General features: G+C 30.9%; 1 protein-coding gene across 1 annotated transcript in view; it reads left to right on the top strand.

Moving 5' to 3' along the window:
- Window positions 1-2,991: 2,991 nt before the first annotated feature.
- Window positions 2,992-19,597, top strand: part of LOC118203410 (alpha-2-macroglobulin-like) — a 173,550-nt gene continuing 156,944 nt past the window's right edge. Inside the window, exon 1 of the mRNA XM_085825517.1 lies at window positions 2,992-3,220. Within this exon, the coding sequence (XP_085681643.1) occupies window positions 3,153-3,220 (68 nt within the window). The 5' untranslated portion in view covers window positions 2,992-3,152. The remainder of the gene's footprint in view (window positions 3,221-19,597) is intronic.

Here is a 19,597-nt window from a genome sequence, read left to right as displayed (position 1 = left end):
TTGAGTGCGAAATATGCAATGCAGGAAGGATTGTGTATCGATCCTTGTTTTGAATTATTTTACACACAGCAGAATTTTTAAACTGGAATTTAATTACCTACAGGTAATTCTTGTTTAGTTTTTATTATTATTATTATTATTATTATTTCTTATTTGTATTTTTTGCATATTTATAGTACTTATTTCTATTTAATAATAATGATTTTAATGATTATTATTACCACAGAAATAATAATGATTTTAGTATTATGCCTGTTTGATTTATTTCTCTTAATGTGATATTCTTTATATTAATACACATTAAAAAAAGTACATTAAATATGCAATTTCAAAAGTGAAATCATAATATCAAAATGTTTATTTTATACGAATTTTTTTGTAAAATTAGGCTTAACTGCTGAAAATGGGCCGGTGGCGACGATCCATTTCAGCGGGTCCGGTCCCGTAACTGCGCTCTATTCTCCCGACGCTGGTTCTTAAGGGGTTAAAAAACCGAAATATTCCTGAGTTTTGATAAACTATACATATAATGTATCCCATTGAACAAAAGTGGCATTATTATTGCAACGTGTAATGTAAACATGAGCCAGTCTCTGTTGTAAAATACTCTACGAAATCGTCCTTTCTCTCAGGCAAACTCTCGTATACCTTGTCATAGTCAACAGCTTAATCTAGACCTCCATGGTAAATGGAATATAATTAAAGAATTTTCTACAATAATTTTGACTTCTAGGAAATCTCTTGTTTTTGTTGTTTAAATGAACAATTTCTGTTGTTACTTCACATGTTTTTACTGTTTGAATGAAGAATACTCACTTTCTTTGCACGTTAGTTTACTATTTTTACTTCCTTGTATGAAGCAAAGAAAGTGTAATCGCAAACAATTTTGGTAGAATATTTCGATGAAAATATCAATTTTGGCCAATCACGAACCTATTTGGTCAATATTTTTGCATGGCATCTATAAGTACGGACAGAAAAAAGAATTTTTTCCCCAAAACGGATTGCAGAATGGATTGAAAATGGATTCAAAAGATATTTTTTTCGTGACGTCTGTACATACGTACTTAGCTATGTATGCATATATTTTGCATAACTCAAAAATCAAATAGGTGTAGAACTTTGAAATTTTATATATGGGACTGCTATAACATCTAGCTATGCACATCACTTTTTTATTGCAATCGACCGCACCAAACGTATCTATGTATATATATGTAAGATAAAAAAATATGAAAGCAAACTTCTAAATTTAATTCACTATAACCTCTTTTATTTTTTATTTCATTTGGGAATTTCATTTATCTGTCCTAAAAATAGCGCTGTAAGTCTAAACTGCGTCATTCAAATTAATCATGCGATCTTTCTTAACCCTTAATGCAGATGCCTTTTGACCAATCACCAAATTGTAAACCAAAACTAAAAACTGAAACTTATGACTCCCTCTCTTCTTTCTATGAACTGATGCGTCACTTTTGCTTGTGCTTTCCTCTTGGCCAGAAAGCTCAAGCTTTATAAAAATATTTATTAGTTAATTACTTTTATTTGTTAATTATTAGAGCTTAAAATTCTGTTAACTGCTATAACTAGAACTATTTTATTACTCATTTTCAGTCTTTGAATGTTTCATTTCCTTCTTATTTTTTCGTCAAAAATTTATTAGTTAAATCAAAAATGTAAAACATAAAGTAAAAACATTCCTCATTCCTTCTTGTACTGATGCGAATATGCGAATTTTTAACGCCTGAAAACTCATGTCTGTGAAGTTATCGTCATGCGACGATTTGTAGGTGCTTTATTTTTTACCACGATATTCTCGAGGACGATATTTTTAAACTGCGAAGTTTTTGAACCGCTTCATTTTCGATGCTGATGTTTTGTACCACGTTTTGGAACTGAGATGGGTCGACCTTGCTCTCTTTTCTTCGACAACATTTTCGCCTTGCGTTGCTTTCTCCGCTACGTTTTCGTCCGCGATGTATTTGCTGCGATATTTTCGGCGGACACCAACCTATATACTCGACCAGAAAACATACTGATGTGGTTTCTGAAGACAGAAGATTGACTTTCTACAGTCAAGTTTTATAACTGGCATATTCACAATGAGGCTATACCCGCTAGAGAATTCAAAAATGGTATGAAAATAATACTGGTAGGGGCAACGAAGGAACGAAATTTCATAAATGCCAAATCAAAGTATTTCATATTATTTGCTTTGTTATGTGAAGAAGCCTAGTTCTGATTATCACATCACGTCAATATAAATTTCGAAAGGAAATTGCTTGGTTTTGTTTTGACATAAACTGCTGTTAGAATGAATAGTGGTATTGTTTGTCATGAATAACTTGTTTGTTATATTTCTTGGGTTCGTGATAATCTAAAGTTTTTTGAAAGCTGCTTTTTTCATAAAAGAGCAGAAATGCAATCTTAGTTTATGACGAAAATAATTAAGCAAGAGTGATCCTTTGTAATGACTTTTCATTTCAGAAAAAATGCACTATTTATTAGTTTGCATTAATCATAAATTTAGCAGTTCTTTCCTTGTGCCTGCTAGATTAAGAAAAGGAAAAGTAATTAATTTTTAACAATGATAACAATGCACTTAAATGCCTGAAATTCTGGAAAAAAATCATTATGGACCACTTACTTCATTTTCCGAAAATGGCTACTACAGCTGATAAAACGAAATTCATAGGAAAAGTGGATAAAAATTATGCATGTTCATTAACGTGTGATAATTTTGCATAAAGTGAAAATGAAAGTTTAAGTATCAGTTATTTTGCAATTATCAATGTTTGAAACCGTCATATTTCGGAATTATAAAGATGAACACTTATCGTCAGATCTTGATTCTCAGGAAAGAGATTGCACAATATGTCATAAGCACTGACCTCGCGCATGCTTATCTCCGAGTAACCTATGAACTCTGACCATCGGCGATGCATCTACCGATACCGTCTGGTATACATTTCGTGTTTTGCTCCTTACTTTTAAGCAACTACTGGTAACCATAAGAAGCTCTTTCGCACTCCTACTAAATCAATATCCTTGCTGAACTTGCAGAAATCCAGATAAATGACAGTATAGAAAAGAATTACGAATTTAGATATTAAATCTTAACTTCTAACTGGAATTCCAGAATTCTCAGTGCAATGAACGTTTGGAATGCGTTTCTGATTTGTTATATCTTGTGCACTGTCAAACTTGGAAATGCGAAAAAGTAAGTCATGTTCTTATAATATTTTCATACCTGAAGAATGAACGAAATTACGTTCTCGAACCTTGGAAATGAACTGAATTAATGGCGTTTTAAAATAATTAATATATATATGTGCACTGCGAAAAAAAGAAATGGGACAGTTCTACACCTCCCGCTCTACTGGGCCAATTGACGAAATTCAAATTGCGTTTTTCACGTCTCAAAAGCGCTACTTGGATATATATTAGATTTATATATATAGCATTGTTCTAATATAGGTATTTTGATACAAAATCTGAATTTTTCTACAATGACATGCTACTTTTTCCCCGTATTTCGATTCTATGACTTACATACTGCCTAGATATTAAATTTTGTAAACTTTGGTGAGAGATTTACGGAGAAATTCAAAAATTTATTTTTGGCGCATTTTTTTCGTTTTGCGCCAAGAATAATTCACTTGGCGAACTTCTTAATTTATTGCAACCTAACTTCCTTTCCTCTTTTTCATTGTAGACGAACGGCGGAAAAAGTCACCGTTCATACTTTCATACAAATTTTAAAAAGTGCGTAAACCACATTTGGCGTTATTATCGCTTATAACAAATATGTCAAATTTCAAAACGCGCCAATATGTAAATTCATGTGTATCTTAGAAAATCTTGAATAAAAAACTCTAATTTCTAGCAGATGCGCCTAGAACTACATCTACTTTAAGATATGTAAAACCTTTTACAGGTTATAATTCAAAATGTTTTTCGAAAAATGTATAAAAATTATTTTAAAATGCAAATTTTAAACATAAATCATCAAAAATGGGCCAATTTTATTTGGAACGAACCTAAATTTCGAAATGTGAAAGGAAGAATCAAATAAGTTTAATAAAAAAAGAGATAGGTTCAATTAATGAGGAGCTAAAACTTTGAGAGCTGATGCTTTAAACACTACTCGTGCGATTTTTACAAAGTTTATCAGTTTGGCATAATTTGAGTCGTAGAATCAAAATATGGAAAAAATCGGCATGTCATTTCAGAAAAAGTCCGTTTTTGTGTTAAAGTACCTATATTAGAACAGCGCGATATATAAATCTAATATCTAATTCGCGCTTTTGAGACATGAAAAACGTACTTTGAATTTCGTCAACCGGCCCAGTAAAACAGGGAATATAGATCTGTCCCATTTTTTTTTTTTTTTTTTTTTTTGCTCAATGTACATATATATAGTATGTCAAATTTTGAAATAAATAGCTTTTTGTTTATTTGTTTCGATGTTCTCAAATTTTGAACGCTCTCTAATTGAATAGCGTCTCGTTACGAGATAAATAGTGTCTCAAAATTTTGAAAAAAATAGTTTTCCATATATTTTGTTTTAGAATTCTGAAAGGAATTCACTGTTATTATAATTGAATTGAGTAATATTAATTTATAAAACATGGGGAAAAAAGCATCATTATTAAAGTAGGATAATCATATGTAAAATGAATCACAGGTATTAATTTTTAAATTATAATTCATTCGTTATATAAATAATTCTAAAGGATTCACTTCTGATTCAGAAGTTAGTAATTTCATCCTACTGGGAATGTTTTCTGGAATACTTGATTTCAATGAAAGGGTTAAGTTTTGAAAGATCAAGACACACCTTAAGAAATAATTTACCTAATAAAATATTCTATCGTGGCTGAGAACTAATCGAACTTCAAATTATATTATTTTAAGATACTTAAAAAAAGAAAGGAAAAGGAATTTTAAGAGATTCAAATCTTAATGTTGCACCAGATGGTTTGTCAAGATTGTTTTAAGCTCACAGTTTACCAAACTGCTCTTCGACTCACTACTACTAACAGATTTTTTTTCTCTTTTTAACTTTATTGCTAAACATTACTTTCTTCACGCTTATGCCACATAAAATTCAACTTCAAAATCGCAATTTTTTTAAAAGCAGCATGCATATGCTTAGGATTACCGATACAGTGTTAATTGTTGCCATTAATGTTTTTCAGTCTTTTTTTGTTCATTATATCAATATTCATTTTTCTTAGTAAGATGATTTATACAAATTTTTCTATCTAATTACTATTAAATCTCTGCCTTTCTAACTTTATTTATTAAACACCACTTTTTTTGAATTTGCATCACATTAACCTCAGCAGCAAAATCACAAACTAGTTAAAAATATCTTATTTTTAGAACTCCCGATAGAGTCTTAAGAGTTGCCATATATTTGCTCTTATATATTCGCAATATTATTTCTTTAAAAATAATACCTTGCGATAACATTTACCGGCAACATCCCTTTATTTGAAAAGGGATACGGACAGAAAAATGAGGACGGAGACTAATAGCCACTCTGCTGCTAAGAAGAACATAATGGGGAAGTAAAGATCCCAAGTAATGATGGCAAAATTGGGGGGAGGGGAATATATATATAAGCTAACTAGTTTCACCCTCCCCCTCAAAAAACATTTTGCATTACTGTATCAAAGTGTATTTTTGTGGTCAAATTTTGCTGCATATGAACTTTGCCAGCGATCTTTCGATATAGGAGTTAAATAAAAAGATACATTAAATCTCACAATCTTCTTAATAATTTGGTAATGTTTAAATTGAAAATTTACTTTTAATGAGCCATATTTTAGTTGGGCTATTTGATAAGAAAATTTGTATTTGTTCTGTCTGAAACATCTTTCATGTGCTTGTTATCGAGTGAATAGTAATTATGATTTCCGTAAATTTTTAAGTGTTAGAATTCAGAATACTCTTTTGGTGTGTATTTTTTAAAATATGCTTAGCTTTTGTCAAAATTTATCAGGAGTAAATAATAAATTTAAAATCATGTTTGTTGAAATGTTATTGTGAATATTTCATCTCCTCTTATCTAGTCTAAGTATCTTTTAACATGGATTCACACTAAAACTTAATAATGCTACTTACGGGTGTTTTTTTCACAAACATATGTTAAATTAGTATTATGTAGCTTTTAATGGATGTAAAAGTATTACTATCACTTCATTGAAAAAGGCGAAACTACATTTCTAAGCTGAAAATGTTTTGGTAGAATAAATTATTCAAATCTTATATCAAAATGCTAATTCAAAGGGAACTGGCATAAAGAAATGATAAATTGTAACAGCATTTGAAAATTGAATTTTCAGCTCCCTTAATTTAATAAATGTAGGTAAGAAACCTTAAAGGGTATGAAATAGGGAGCCATTAAATTCAAATGCACAAAGCAGTGGTTCAATTTGGGGGGGGGGGCATACACTCCTTTCACCATTGCTAGACGATCATTTTCCAAACTTATCTTTTCCAAAACTAGCAATTTAAAAAAGCAAAACAGCAAACACATAGCAAAACACATTTACATAAATTTAGATTATTTTTAATGCGTTTTATAAATTAAACAACAGAAAGTATATAAATATTGATAAATACTAAAACTTGAATAAAAATAGTTTTTAATAATAATAAACTAAAATTAAATCATTAACAAGTAAATAAAAGTTTGACTGCATCCCCTCAAACGATGAAATTCTTTCTGAGAGAGGTATTCTCCTCTGGTTGAAAACCATTCGTATATAGGGTATTTCAGATGCATACATAGATTGAAACGTTGCTAATACATGTTTAGTTAGCATGTAATAAAATTTAATAAAATAAAAATCATTAACATTTCAGCAAATTTAAATTGGATACTTCCAGTTTTATGCGCGAAAAGACTGTTTACTTACGTATTATCCCGTCGACTACGAAACTGTCGCCAAACAGCGGGATTTAGCCTCAGTTTATGAATAAGCGTGATATCACAACACACTCACAATTTCTGAACTTTCATTTCATTTAATCCTAAATGGTTCTTAATGAACCAACTTTTGTTTTTACAAGGAAGGTTATAAATTAACAATTACTGTTGTATTTTGTCTTGCATTTGACTGAAAAAAAGAGTTCGAGAGCTGAAGAATTATATTTGCGAATATAGTTCGTCTCATTTATAGATAGTCAAGAGAATTAACATTTGTTTTAATGGAGGAAAAAAAACAGCTGCAAATCCAACAACGGGTAATCCATAAGCTCTAAAATCTTATCAATAAATGCATTTATATTTGCGCTACGTACTCGATTTTTATTTCAGTTTCGCTCGCCAATAATCAAACGAATAAGACCACTAAACTTAGTTCGATTCGGGTTTGTGTCTGTAAGAACAGGATGGCTGACTGTTGCATTTTGCCACTTAACTAAACTAGAATGAATTATAAATATTTTGTGATCTTATTTCCTTCCCCGTTGGTAAGCCATTCGGTAATGAATGAATTTTTGGTTCAACAATTTATTAGAATCAACAGTTTATTACGGCAAAGCACACTAGGGTTATATGCCTAAGAGGGGAGAATGCCTTCGTGGAGGACTTTCTGATAGAACCTGGCTCGTATGCACATTACACATGGAGTAAACCACTAAGCCATGAAGCCAGCCGTTCGCTTGGATTCGACAGTAATGAATGAAAGGCGTGAAATGGTAATAATCTCCCCGGGTCCTATTCTTAACAATTGGAACTATATAAAAGGTTTTTCTCTTCGTTAGTCATTAAGTCAAGTGAGCTTTGCCATAGTTAAATTTAATTATCAAACTATTATGTTATTTAATTTTTTTATTCACTAAAATAAACAGAAGCTTTCAGTTTCCAAATAACAAAACTTTTAACAGCCGGAATTACAGGATTTATACTGAAAGCAGTAAAAGTTGCATTCAACGATTTCGGATAAGTATGCATGGAATTAATACATACAACTCTTTATATTATTGGGTATTACATACTATTGCATTCAACGAGGTACATCGACTTTCTTGTGTATTTTCCTCCGCAAGACAGGATTCTAGGAAGATGGAGAAAAGAGGAAGATGATTTGCTGTAATAACTTTGGAAATTTCCTGAAAATATAAACCGAAGAATTAATACGAGATGAACGCAGATTTTTATGTAGCTGCTCTTCGTGATTGTAGGATAAGTGCCTCCTTGATAAAAAATTAAAGCAAATTTTGAATCTTATGATTGGATAGATAATTAGAAATGTTCAAGAATGTTAGAAATTTCTACTTACGTAACATTGTAAATGTTTTCATTTTTACGTTCTCTTTCGTAATATAAAGCTCATTTACTACCTACAAGATTATCCCGAAAGCCTATTAGCATAATCGCATCCGATTTTAGAATCAACAGTTTTCAATATAATTTCTGAATGGTAAATTTATTCTTTTCTATATGTATATGAACATAGCTCTAGTATGAGCATATGATTTTGATTGAAGTCGTGATCTGATTATTCTGATAAGTGCGAAGGAAACAAAAAACCAACATTTTTCTAACTAATAAGCAAATATACTAAATACTGTATTTAATACCTACAGTCTGTAAAGTATTGGCTTTGAATTTGACTAGTTTGCTATTCTTGAAGGGAGGTGTTCATAAAATGTAATCCATATCTGAAAATCTGCGGAATTTGAATTTATTGTTATATCTAAAAAACAGAAGTCAATTTGTAATATTTGCGTGAAATTAAATATCGTAATTTTTTCTTCGGAATTTGTTAGCAATGAAATGCAATGATGAAAATTATTAAAACATTTGAGCGAAATTTTGAAATAAAAGTGAAAGCGAGTTTTTTTTTTTCGCAGCTTCGCAGAAGAAAGCAGCGATTGACTTTAATAAGAGAGCATGTTCTGCTGTAATTTTAATGATTTTCAGCTATTTAAAACTTTTAGATTATTTTGAACAGTACCATTTCCTTGGTAATTGGTAATAATTTGCTTGAATTGTATACTTTTAGCGTAAACTTAAGACAAATTTAATACATGGTCTAACATATAAAAATGGAGCCAAAATTTTTGTCATTTAAGAATCAATAATGTAGGGCAGTTGTAGGAAACAATATAAATGGGGAAAGCAATTAAATGCTTCAAATTTCTTCTTACATTTTAAGAAGGTTGTTACATATTTTCCCAGTCTTTTAATTGCTGAGTTTTATTCATGCATAATTTGTCATTCTTATTGTAAATCGCTTCTTGACGGTAATCCCAAACAGTAGTATACCGCTACATAGAAACCTTGTGATCATTCAACTTTAAAGGTTAAAAATAAAAGAAAGCTATGACCAAAAATATTTGTCCCAGCAATATTTCCATATCAAGCTTCTGATCACGTATCAGTGTTTCATGTTAAAACAGAGAATTTTTTCTTAATACCGTATTCCTCTTTTTTTAATAATTACGTAACTTTTGAAGTAAACGTGCATTTCGTAGAAGATCATTAAGTAGAAATCAATAGTAGAATCAATCAGCGAGAGAAGAGAGCTCTTGGGGATATCTCGAATTTCATGAAACGTAAATCAGTCGATCGCGTTTTACATAACACATTCGTTTAATTCAGGGGTTCACAAAGGGGTCGCTATTGACCTTCTTGGAGGTTGATGAAATTTTAAAAAGGGTCAATAAAGATCAAGGCTCGACTGGCAGTCGGAAGCCCAATAAACGATGCCATAATCGAGATTCCATTAAATAAAGAAAGATTATTAATAAAATTGATACTTAATGATTTACTGATGTAAAACGTTTTTGCTTATTGATTGTTTATTGATATATTATAATGTAATAAAAGATTGTATAAAAAAATTTAAATAAACAATGCACGAAAAGATTTGAATGGCCAGCATGTCTCCTAAAACCATGAATTATGATATATTTGTGATACAAGAAGTATTGTTTGCACTTTTTCTTCTTCTTACCGAGCAGAAGCAGCTTTCGTCAAGTCATAATTTACTACGAAAAACAAGAAACTGCTTGAAGGAGGCAATATAAGAATCAGAATTTTATGCCAAATATAAAAACATCGCATCAATACCTCGGCGCAATACATCAATACACCACGTTAATTAAAATCGAATTTTGGGGCAGTTAGAATCTGTAATTTTCTTTCTGAAACTTGTTTATATATGTAAAATTAAAAGTAATAATAATACTAATTTTTTTTTTTTAAATTGAAAGCTTCAAATTTTATATTGTTCCGAAAAGGGTGTTTTTTAGCGTTTTGTGTGTTACCTTTATTGATTAAATACTCGTATAATGTTCTTTGCACTTAAAACACATAAAATTCAATTCAAAAGCAATATCGCAATTTAATTTAAAAAAGCATATCTTTAAAATTTCGAATACACAGATAAGCTGGAGATAAAAATGTTTTTTCTGTATAATGTTGCCATTGCTCGCTTTGAAATCGTTGCGTTTGTTAATCATTAATGCGTTCGTTACAGTTTTACAAAATTTTAGATAATAAAACAAATTCGAAATTTAAAATTTGGGCTTCTAAATGCCCATGTTTTGCTAGAGGATTACGTTATTCAAAATGTGATGGCTCTAGGTACTGTTGTTTCTTTACAAGGCGAGAAACATTCAATGTAGTCATGCAGATTCTTCATTATTTAGTTTCTTTCAATACAATACATGGCTATAATATTTGGTGGAAACAGTCTGAAAAGTGAGTCGACGCAAAATGCCGTTTTGAAATTAATAGCCCATCTGTGCTAATGTCCTTTGGGCTAACAAAAAATAATAAAAGATAAATCTATTAAACCACGTTTTAAAAAAATTATAATTTATTTTCGGCCTCTTTACTGAATAACTTCGTGGTGTAACTGGAAGCACGTTCGACGCTTGTTCGGGAGGTCCGTAGTTCCTGCGAAGGGCTTCACATTTTTGTTCACCTTCCCTCATCTGTATCATCCATAACTCTACAACCTTTACTCATATACTTAGTCTAATTATTAGCGTTAAGTAACTGCAGTTATTTGTGTGATGATTATGTTGTGTTCTGTAATATTATGGAGAAAATTTAAGAGGTCCATGAAGAAAATGATTCTTTTAAAAGGAGTCGATTCAAGAAAACGTTTGTGAATTCCTGGTGTAGTTCATAAAATATTAAAATACTCATATTCAACTTACTGTCCGTAAATAAAGAACAGGCCTTTTGCAACATCAGGATAAATAACTTGTAATGATATGGAGCGGTTATTTACAGCTCTAAAGTGATATACTCAAAACATATTTGAAATTAAAAATTACGAAAATAAAACTAAGCGTATTAATGTTTTGATACTCATACATCGCAACAGAAGCGTAATAAGCATAACATTATAAAAGAATTCCTTCTGAGTAAGCGTTTAAAGAATTGTTTTGATCCCAATAAATGCTGAAGACGAATATAAACACATTCCATAAATTTTCTCCTTTTTTTTTTTTTTTTTTTTTTTTTATTCCGATGTTTCCTTCATCGCATCTGTTATCTTCAAAGTTTTTACAGCTGGCGAAAAAGCGTGTTAACATTATTTTGGATAAGTACGCGTCCGCATGACAACAGCGGATTTTCTTTTGATCTCTGATTAAATCATTTGAGACCTTCACTTACATCACAGAACACTCAGAATATTTAGGATTTGGCACAAATGTATGTTGAAAGCAAGTACGAAACAGTTGTGGAGTCCCATTCCTTTCTTTCCGTAGTGTAAATGGTAAATACAAAGCTTTATCTAAAATAAATCTAGTTGGGTGTACTTAAACATTGACTCAAGTTATGTATTAATTTTTTGTGACAGATCATGACTTAAAAGGAAATTCGAAGCCTAAGCTTGTTTATTTGTTCGTTCATGAAGAAAAATTAGTTATTCTGAAGGCGATCAAACGCATTTTTGTTAAAACAACTTAAGATAGAATAGTTGGTGGTTAGTTATTCGAGTGGGTATTTTTGAAATCGAAACTTGGATATGTCGTCAGCAGAGCACAAAAACGTATCACGACAATCTTAGTTCGAAAGTTTGAAACAACAGGACTTATTCTGGATCATTTAAAATATGTTCAATTCAACAGTTACAAACCACAATGAAAAAGTAATTCTTAATAAGAATGATAAATGTTTAGACAATCTTTTTTTTCCCTTTTGAAGAGGGCTCGAAAATTCAATTTGTGTCTTCGACAGGATTTAAGATACAAACAAGTGCGTATTTTGAAATTATTTAAATGCTTTCATAATAATCTGCAGTGAAAAAAACGATTCTAATTCTGCAAGTGAACAAACAAGTGCCACAAAAAAGACAAAATATTCGATGTCGTTTCAAAACAAGTGGTTAACTCAAATTTATTAGCTTATGAAGAGAGACAACTTTAACGGAGAATTTAAAGTATGTCGGAAAACGACTGATATTTAAGTACGAGGATCTTAGAGCTTCAACTGTACATTCCCAAAGCAAAAACCACCAGTCGTTAATATTGAATAGGGATTCGTCGTAATCGGTTTCGAAGTTTTTTGTGAAGAAATCTTCAGAAGAACAAGACAATATATCAGCAATTGAAATTACTCCAGTCTATCATAGGATTAAGCACCATCACATTTTTAATAGTAAGGATTGCACAAATTGCTATAGCACTCTATTTCCAGATTCTTCTTTGGCAAAAACGATTTCTTGTGGTAGAACAAAATGTACAAGTATTTGCGAGAGAGTGCTTGCTCCTGCAGCTCAAAAAATACTTTTAAACGAGATTAAGGAGGCGAAAAACTTTTTTTTTTCTTCTCCCGGATTTTGACAGCCAAGAGGTCGCAGCGCTAGTTGTAGGAGTCTTATACACAAATTTTCAACGTTCTGAGGCTACTCGTTTTTGAATTATGCAATATACATACTCGTGCATACGTATGTAAGTATGTAAAGACGTCACGAAAAATTCTCCTCTGAATCCGCTTGAAATCCATTTACAATCTGTTTTGGGTAAAAGAGAACTTTATTCTGTTCATACGTACAGATGTTAGTAAATGAAGTTTTAAGGCCAGATGTTATATATTTACTGTTTACATAAACTCAGCATTTCAACTTTTATGAATGGAAATGATTGTATTTCTATACTTGCCAAATGTTTATTAAACCCAAAGAATTTATCTATTCCCTAATGACCTCTTTCAGATACGTGTAATACAGATAACATTTCTTTTATTATCTGCGATATTTGCTTGTGTATAAGTCTCTGTTTCTCTGTATCTGAACATAAACAAAAGATAGCAGTCATTAAAACTGACGTACGAGTAGCAAATATTTTTAAGAAATAAAACTATTTTTGTTTTTTCTATGAATATTGTTTAAGTTATATGAATATTGCTTAAGTTTATAAACAAAGTATTTCTTGGTATCGAAAAAATATATTCTCACTGTTTTCCCTTTTAAATAGCTCTAAAAACATTTCGCCATAAATTATCTGTTTCAATTTTTCAAATATGCCCTATGATAATATTATCTTCTACATCTGATATGTAATAATTTATTATTTCAAGGAACTCAAGGACTGTGTTCCATTTACAATCTGTTCCATATGAAATTTAATTTCGCGCTATTTTTTTCTCAGAAGAAGAGATGTTTGTTGTACTTTCCTAAAAATACGTCTTCATGCACCAAAACTTAAATTTGTTCGATGAAAACTGTCATTAAACTGGAGTATTTAACCCTTCTCCAAATTATTTGGCTAGTCGGCGATTATTGCATTATTTGAGGCGGTTATTACGTACATCGACATTGAATGTATAATAAAATGTTATATATTTAATATTTCCTTTTTATTAAGCCATATACACTGGTTATCATAAATAAAGGGAAAATTACAAAAATTGCGATAACTCCCTCAAAAATAAGCCAAACCGTGTAAAATTTGAATATGTTGCCAAGTAAGAGTAGCTGAGTAAAACTCCAATATGCAAATTAGTGGCGCTGCACTAGGAATAGGTCATCTGCGAGGAGCATAAAAGTCCATGTTTGAGAGCAAGCCCACATATTTCACTGTGATAGTGACGTCAGAAATCTGAGATAGCCAATTCGTAACAATGATCTCCAGCATCATTTGCCTGCAGAACTACGATAGAAAGCCATTGGGAGTCTAGAGGCAGGACAAAGTGAAACAGAAGTGGCCAGATGGCTAAATGTGAGTCCTCCTGTAGTTCATAGACTTTGGAGGCAATTTCAATTCACAGATTCGGCACCTAGGAGGTTCAGCCAAGGACGATCAATTGCTACGGCGAGCGCCGATGACCGATATTTGACATTATGTGCACTCAGGAGTAGAACCGCAACTCCGACGCTTCTTAGATCCTCCCTTGCTGCAGCCACCGGAAGGTTGGTGTCAACGTCAACTGTGCTTAAAAAGCTTCACGAAGGTGGTCGGTATGCGAGGGGAACAACCATTTGCGTGCCGCTCAAGTCACGTCATACAAGGGACCGTTTGCAATTGGGCACGACAACATGTCCACTGAACGCCTGAGCAATGGAGGGCTATTCTCTTTACGGATGAGTCCAAGTTTAGTTTAGAACGCGATAGAAGTTTTTATTTGATATGGAGAGAACTTGGAACCCGTTATCATCCGTCAAACATCCGTGAAAGAGATGCATACGGAAGAGACAGTGTCTGTGTTTGGGGTGGCATCTCTTTGGGTGGACGCACAGACCTCTATGTCTTTCCAAGGGGAACCGTGAATGCTCATGTTTATAGAGATGACATCCTTGATGCTTATGTGCACCCATATGCCGGGGCAATAGGTGATGCTTTCCTGTTACAGGACGACAATGCAAGACCACACAGGGCTCGCATCGTATATGATTATCTTCAACAAGAAACAATTATGCGCATGGAGTGGCCAGCTCGATCCCCGGACTTGAATCCTATCGAGCACGTTTGGGATGCTTTAGGGAGACGTCTAGCTGCTTTCAATCCGCCCCCTTAGACCCTTGCCGCGCTTGCAACTGCTTTGCAAGAGCAATGGCTCTCGCTTCCTATGGAACTGATAGACCGCATAATTGAAAGCATCACACATCGCTGAATGTGCTGTATTACTTCTAGAGGCGATTATATTCCATATTGAAGGTACTTTTACTATAGCAAACTGACATCTTCGATTTGTTCATTTTATACATGTACTAATTTCTATACTACCATAATTGTCGGGTAATTTCTTTTTATGTTATTTGATACCTTACTATGTGTTGTATATTGTGGGTAAGTTTCATAAAATTCTACATGAAACATTTTCAGTAGTCGTGATTTTTGTGATTTTTCCTTAATTTATGACAACCAGTGTATATTTCTACGCTTCTCTTATTCCCTAAATGAAAATATTACATAAGAATCATAAATCTTTCATGCCAGTGTTATTATATTTAAATTAATTAGCAGTTATTAATGCAAAATTACTAACATCAGCACAAAAATAGTATCCATACCAGTTTGAGATCTTCATGAATAACCTGTCTGGTTTTACAAATTTTCGTGGTTTATTTATATCTTTGTGAAATTTCTGAACTTCATTTAAGAAGAGGCTTATTTCTAGGTGATTCTCAGGCGAAATTTGACGATCTCATTGCAAATTAAGCTAAAGAAATAAGAATTATATGTTTAATTAAATTAATCATTTACACAGGACATTCGTGTAAGGATAAGCATATACATTTTTTACTGGGAATTTAAATTTCCAAATGTCTCGCACATTCTCAACCATTGCGTGCTATCTTACCAAATCAATTGTACTTATCTAGGGTAGATAAAAATTTCCTAAATAATCTTATCTCATCAATGTAACACAGGTATGCTGTGACTGAGTTCATTAAAGTTATTTCTAGAAAAGTATTTTGCTTCTTCATTTAATCGTATGTAATATCAAAAAATATTTAATTATTCTAGAAATATAGTACCACTAAATAAATTTAAACAATCGCATAACTTGTAATATATTAAAAAAAATTAAAGACGGTTGGGTCTCCCCATATTTTTCTCGAGTATAACTGTTAGTATACCCAATATCTTGTCTGAAACCTGACTTGATTGTTTGCGAAAGCATAGTGTTAATTTCAATTAAATTCTGCTCTTAAAATTCTAATACTTCTACAAATAACAACCGAAACTTAAGATGTTTGAAATTTGGTAAAACTGTTAATTTAAACTTACTTGTCGGTGATGTACCAGTACTTTTCTGCCTATAAACTTATTTAAAATAGGGGTAACTAATATAAAAAATAGACATCCTTTTTCAAAATTTATCACACATTCCAAAACATGCATGAAAATAAAATATATTCTGCATATAAAATTGAAAATGATCTATGGTAAGCATTAATTTTTTTTTATTCAAACGCGCTTCAAAGTGCTAAAATGCATTCAAACGTCATATCAAATTTATGATGTGTTAATTATTATATACATGTACAAGGCATTACCACAAGAACTAAAAAAAATCATCTATTTCATTGTTAAGTACGTTTTACTTATTTTATCTTTTATGAAATTAAAAAAGCAAAGTGCATAATTTTTTCAAATTCTGGTCTCTTTACTTATCTAGCTTTTGTACAAACTATGACAGACACTGAAAAAATGCTCTTGCAAGTCCGTCTGGTAGTTATAAGCAAATAATAGGCTATATAAATGCACTTTTTTCTAATTTTTCATTTTGGAAATTTTCTACTTCTTTTTTACGAAGTTTTTTAATTAAATTTTTATTTTCAGTTTTTTAACAAAAAATAAGATACTTCAGTTTATTAGTTTTCACTACGCTGTAGTTGATGTCAAAGATTTGTATCATTTTCAAAATCAATATCATATATTAGTTCTGATAGTTGTTGTTCTTAATCATGAGCTCAATTATTTCCACATTTTTTTAGTTACAGTTTTATTAATTTTATTAAATGGCTATTGTTTACTTAATGTCTGTTATTCTGGATGTATAACAGCATTCTTAACTTTCAATCAAGATTAGATTTGCTGCTTTGCGGAGGGTTGATTTTGTTGTAATATCTGCAAATTGAAAATTAATGCTTATATAACGAAGTATTTCAGCAGTTATATAACGAAGTATTTCAGCAGTTATATAACGAAGTATTTCAGCAATTATATAACGAAGTATTTCAGCAATTATATAACGAAGTATTTCAGCAGCAAGTTTTACCGATTGCAGCGCTGACGTTGTATCAGCCAAAACATATAAGCTCTGTATCTGTAAACTTGAATGCTATAAAATAAACGGAACCTTTTTTATTCGTGGAAGAATAAATGTAGATGATAAAAGAATATATGGGTGTACAGAATTAAAGTTACACACTTGTTTCTGCTATAACTTAATAACATCTATCAATAATATTTTAAAATGTTAATTCGAATATAATGTGGCTAATGATGTAAGTATCTAGTGTTGCTAAAAGATTGAAAGGATACATTAAAAAAATTATAGTTTAATGAGCTGGTGTTTAATGCATAATATTAATTATCGAAGTGTGAGGATGTTATAGAACAAATAACGCAAACAAAAGATTTTACATACACATACATTTTATTTTATTTCATTTTTTATTTACCACATTTATTCATTCAAAATGACCCTATGTAAAACTGGTATAATGTAAAATGATATGAGAAACAAGATACATATTTTAAGATGTCTGCACTTATATTCCTAGGAAATGATACCTAGATAAGTAAGGTTGCAGTAACTTTTAAAGATCATAAATTTAATGGCTAGGAAAAAAACAGTACTTGGCTCACAATTTCCTAGTTTTCTATTTGTGGAGGCTAATTTGGCGAAAAAATTCTGAAAAAGAATATTGTTTATTGGTGTGCGGATAAAGAATAGTTCAATGTTAAACTGAGCGTAGAATTTGGCGAGAAATATATTCTCTGAGAATCACGAGGAAGTGAAGTTCAGAATTGTACAAATAATTGGAATTCTACAAATTATTTTTTAAAAACAACTATTTCTGGCTAAAAGTCAAGGAAACAAAACAAAAATTGGAAGAATATGAAATCTTCACTCAATACTGGTTGTTTCTAAAATTTTTTCTGAAAAATATAATGTTTAAATTAGTAAAAGATCATTCAGAAAATTTCTAAAGTAATTAAGTTGAATGAATTAAAAAATTAATTACAATATATACAAATCTCCAATACTAATAAATACTTCCTGTGTTACCCTCCTCATCAGTTTAAGGAAATGGAATCATTACATTATTAGATTAGAGATTAAATATGATAGTTAAAGCCAGCTTGTTTAAGAAAAACGTTCATAAATTTAGAGAGAATTTTATTATCCAGTAGACTATTACTAAGCAAAATAATTTCATCTTATCAATAAACTATTTCTGTACAAATATTTTTATTAGTTATATGACGAAAATTCGTATTACTAATTACTTTTTTGGAAATGTTAGTATGTCAGTTAATCAGTTTAATGAAGTTAAAATCTCTTCTTTGTGGCAGTGAATTATTTGTAGATATAGCTAACATATTTCTTTCTGAGTTATATTGGTCTTATTTAGAATTAAGCATGAAGGGCAAATTTTGAATTTTTTCAGGTTCTCAAAATTATTAATTGAAATAATATCATCTATCTACCTCAAGGTATTTGCAAAACTTTTCAAATTTGCCTCGCCAAGTGATTGGTGAAGCTGAAACTCTTTAGAAAATAAGTAAGTATTATAAATATGGACGGTAAAATTTGTCTTCATGGAGAATTTGATTTATTTTTGGAAAAATACTGTCATTAAATGGAGTACTATTATGAAATAGACGCACTTTAAAAAAATCTCTTCTTTTGAAACTGTAAGTGCATGAAGAAAAGGTTGTGGTAGTTGTAAAAGACTGAAAAATTTTTCAAAGGAAGAGTTTTACTCAGATTTCCAAATTTTTAGCAGTTTACTTCTTTAACCTCGAGATTTTTAAGCGCAGTAATAAATAAAACTAATTTTTGATCTTTATTAGCTGAAGTAAAAATAACTAAACAAAGTTTATTAAGTTTGATAGCAAAAATCTAATCTATACCCTTTATATTTTTATACCAATAACTATACATCTGAATTCCAATAGAGTTTTGTGAAATTTGGGCAAATACGTTAACAAATTTGCTGTAGTCTACAAAAATATTTTGAGTTCGTGACAAAAGACTTTATGTTTGTTAACAACAGAGAGTTAATAACTAGTAGTCTTTTGTAATCGATTGATTAATATTTAAATCGGTTGATTAGTCGGCCATAACGTTTTTCAAATACTATTGAAGTTATTACTTGCCTTTTCTACTTTGGTAATCGTAAATTTCTGTTTACGGTCATGTACCATAGTGCATTTAAACTGATGTTTCTATAAAATGTTTTAATTTTGTGAGTGTAAGCTTGTTTTTGTTCGAAGTTACAACTTTCCATTCGAAAATAGCAGTTGGAAAACTGAGTTCTTAGCTGATTAATTGAGGATATTTTCTGTACTGTTTAGGCATTCTTTTTCCTAATTCTGGTAACCCGTTTGAAGTGATTTCTTGAAAGTCAGAAACAATATCTAAATTTCCTTTGAC

The sequence above is a fragment of the Stegodyphus dumicola genome, chromosome 10, assembly GCF_044657685.1.
Source record: "Stegodyphus dumicola isolate Sdum_Otavi_A_Nest chromosome 10, ASM4465768v1".
In the NCBI taxonomy this organism is placed as follows: domain Eukaryota; kingdom Metazoa; phylum Arthropoda; class Arachnida; order Araneae; family Eresidae; genus Stegodyphus; species Stegodyphus dumicola.
The sequence above is the reverse complement of the archived record's forward strand: the minus strand, read 5'-3'. Positions and strand labels throughout refer to the sequence as shown.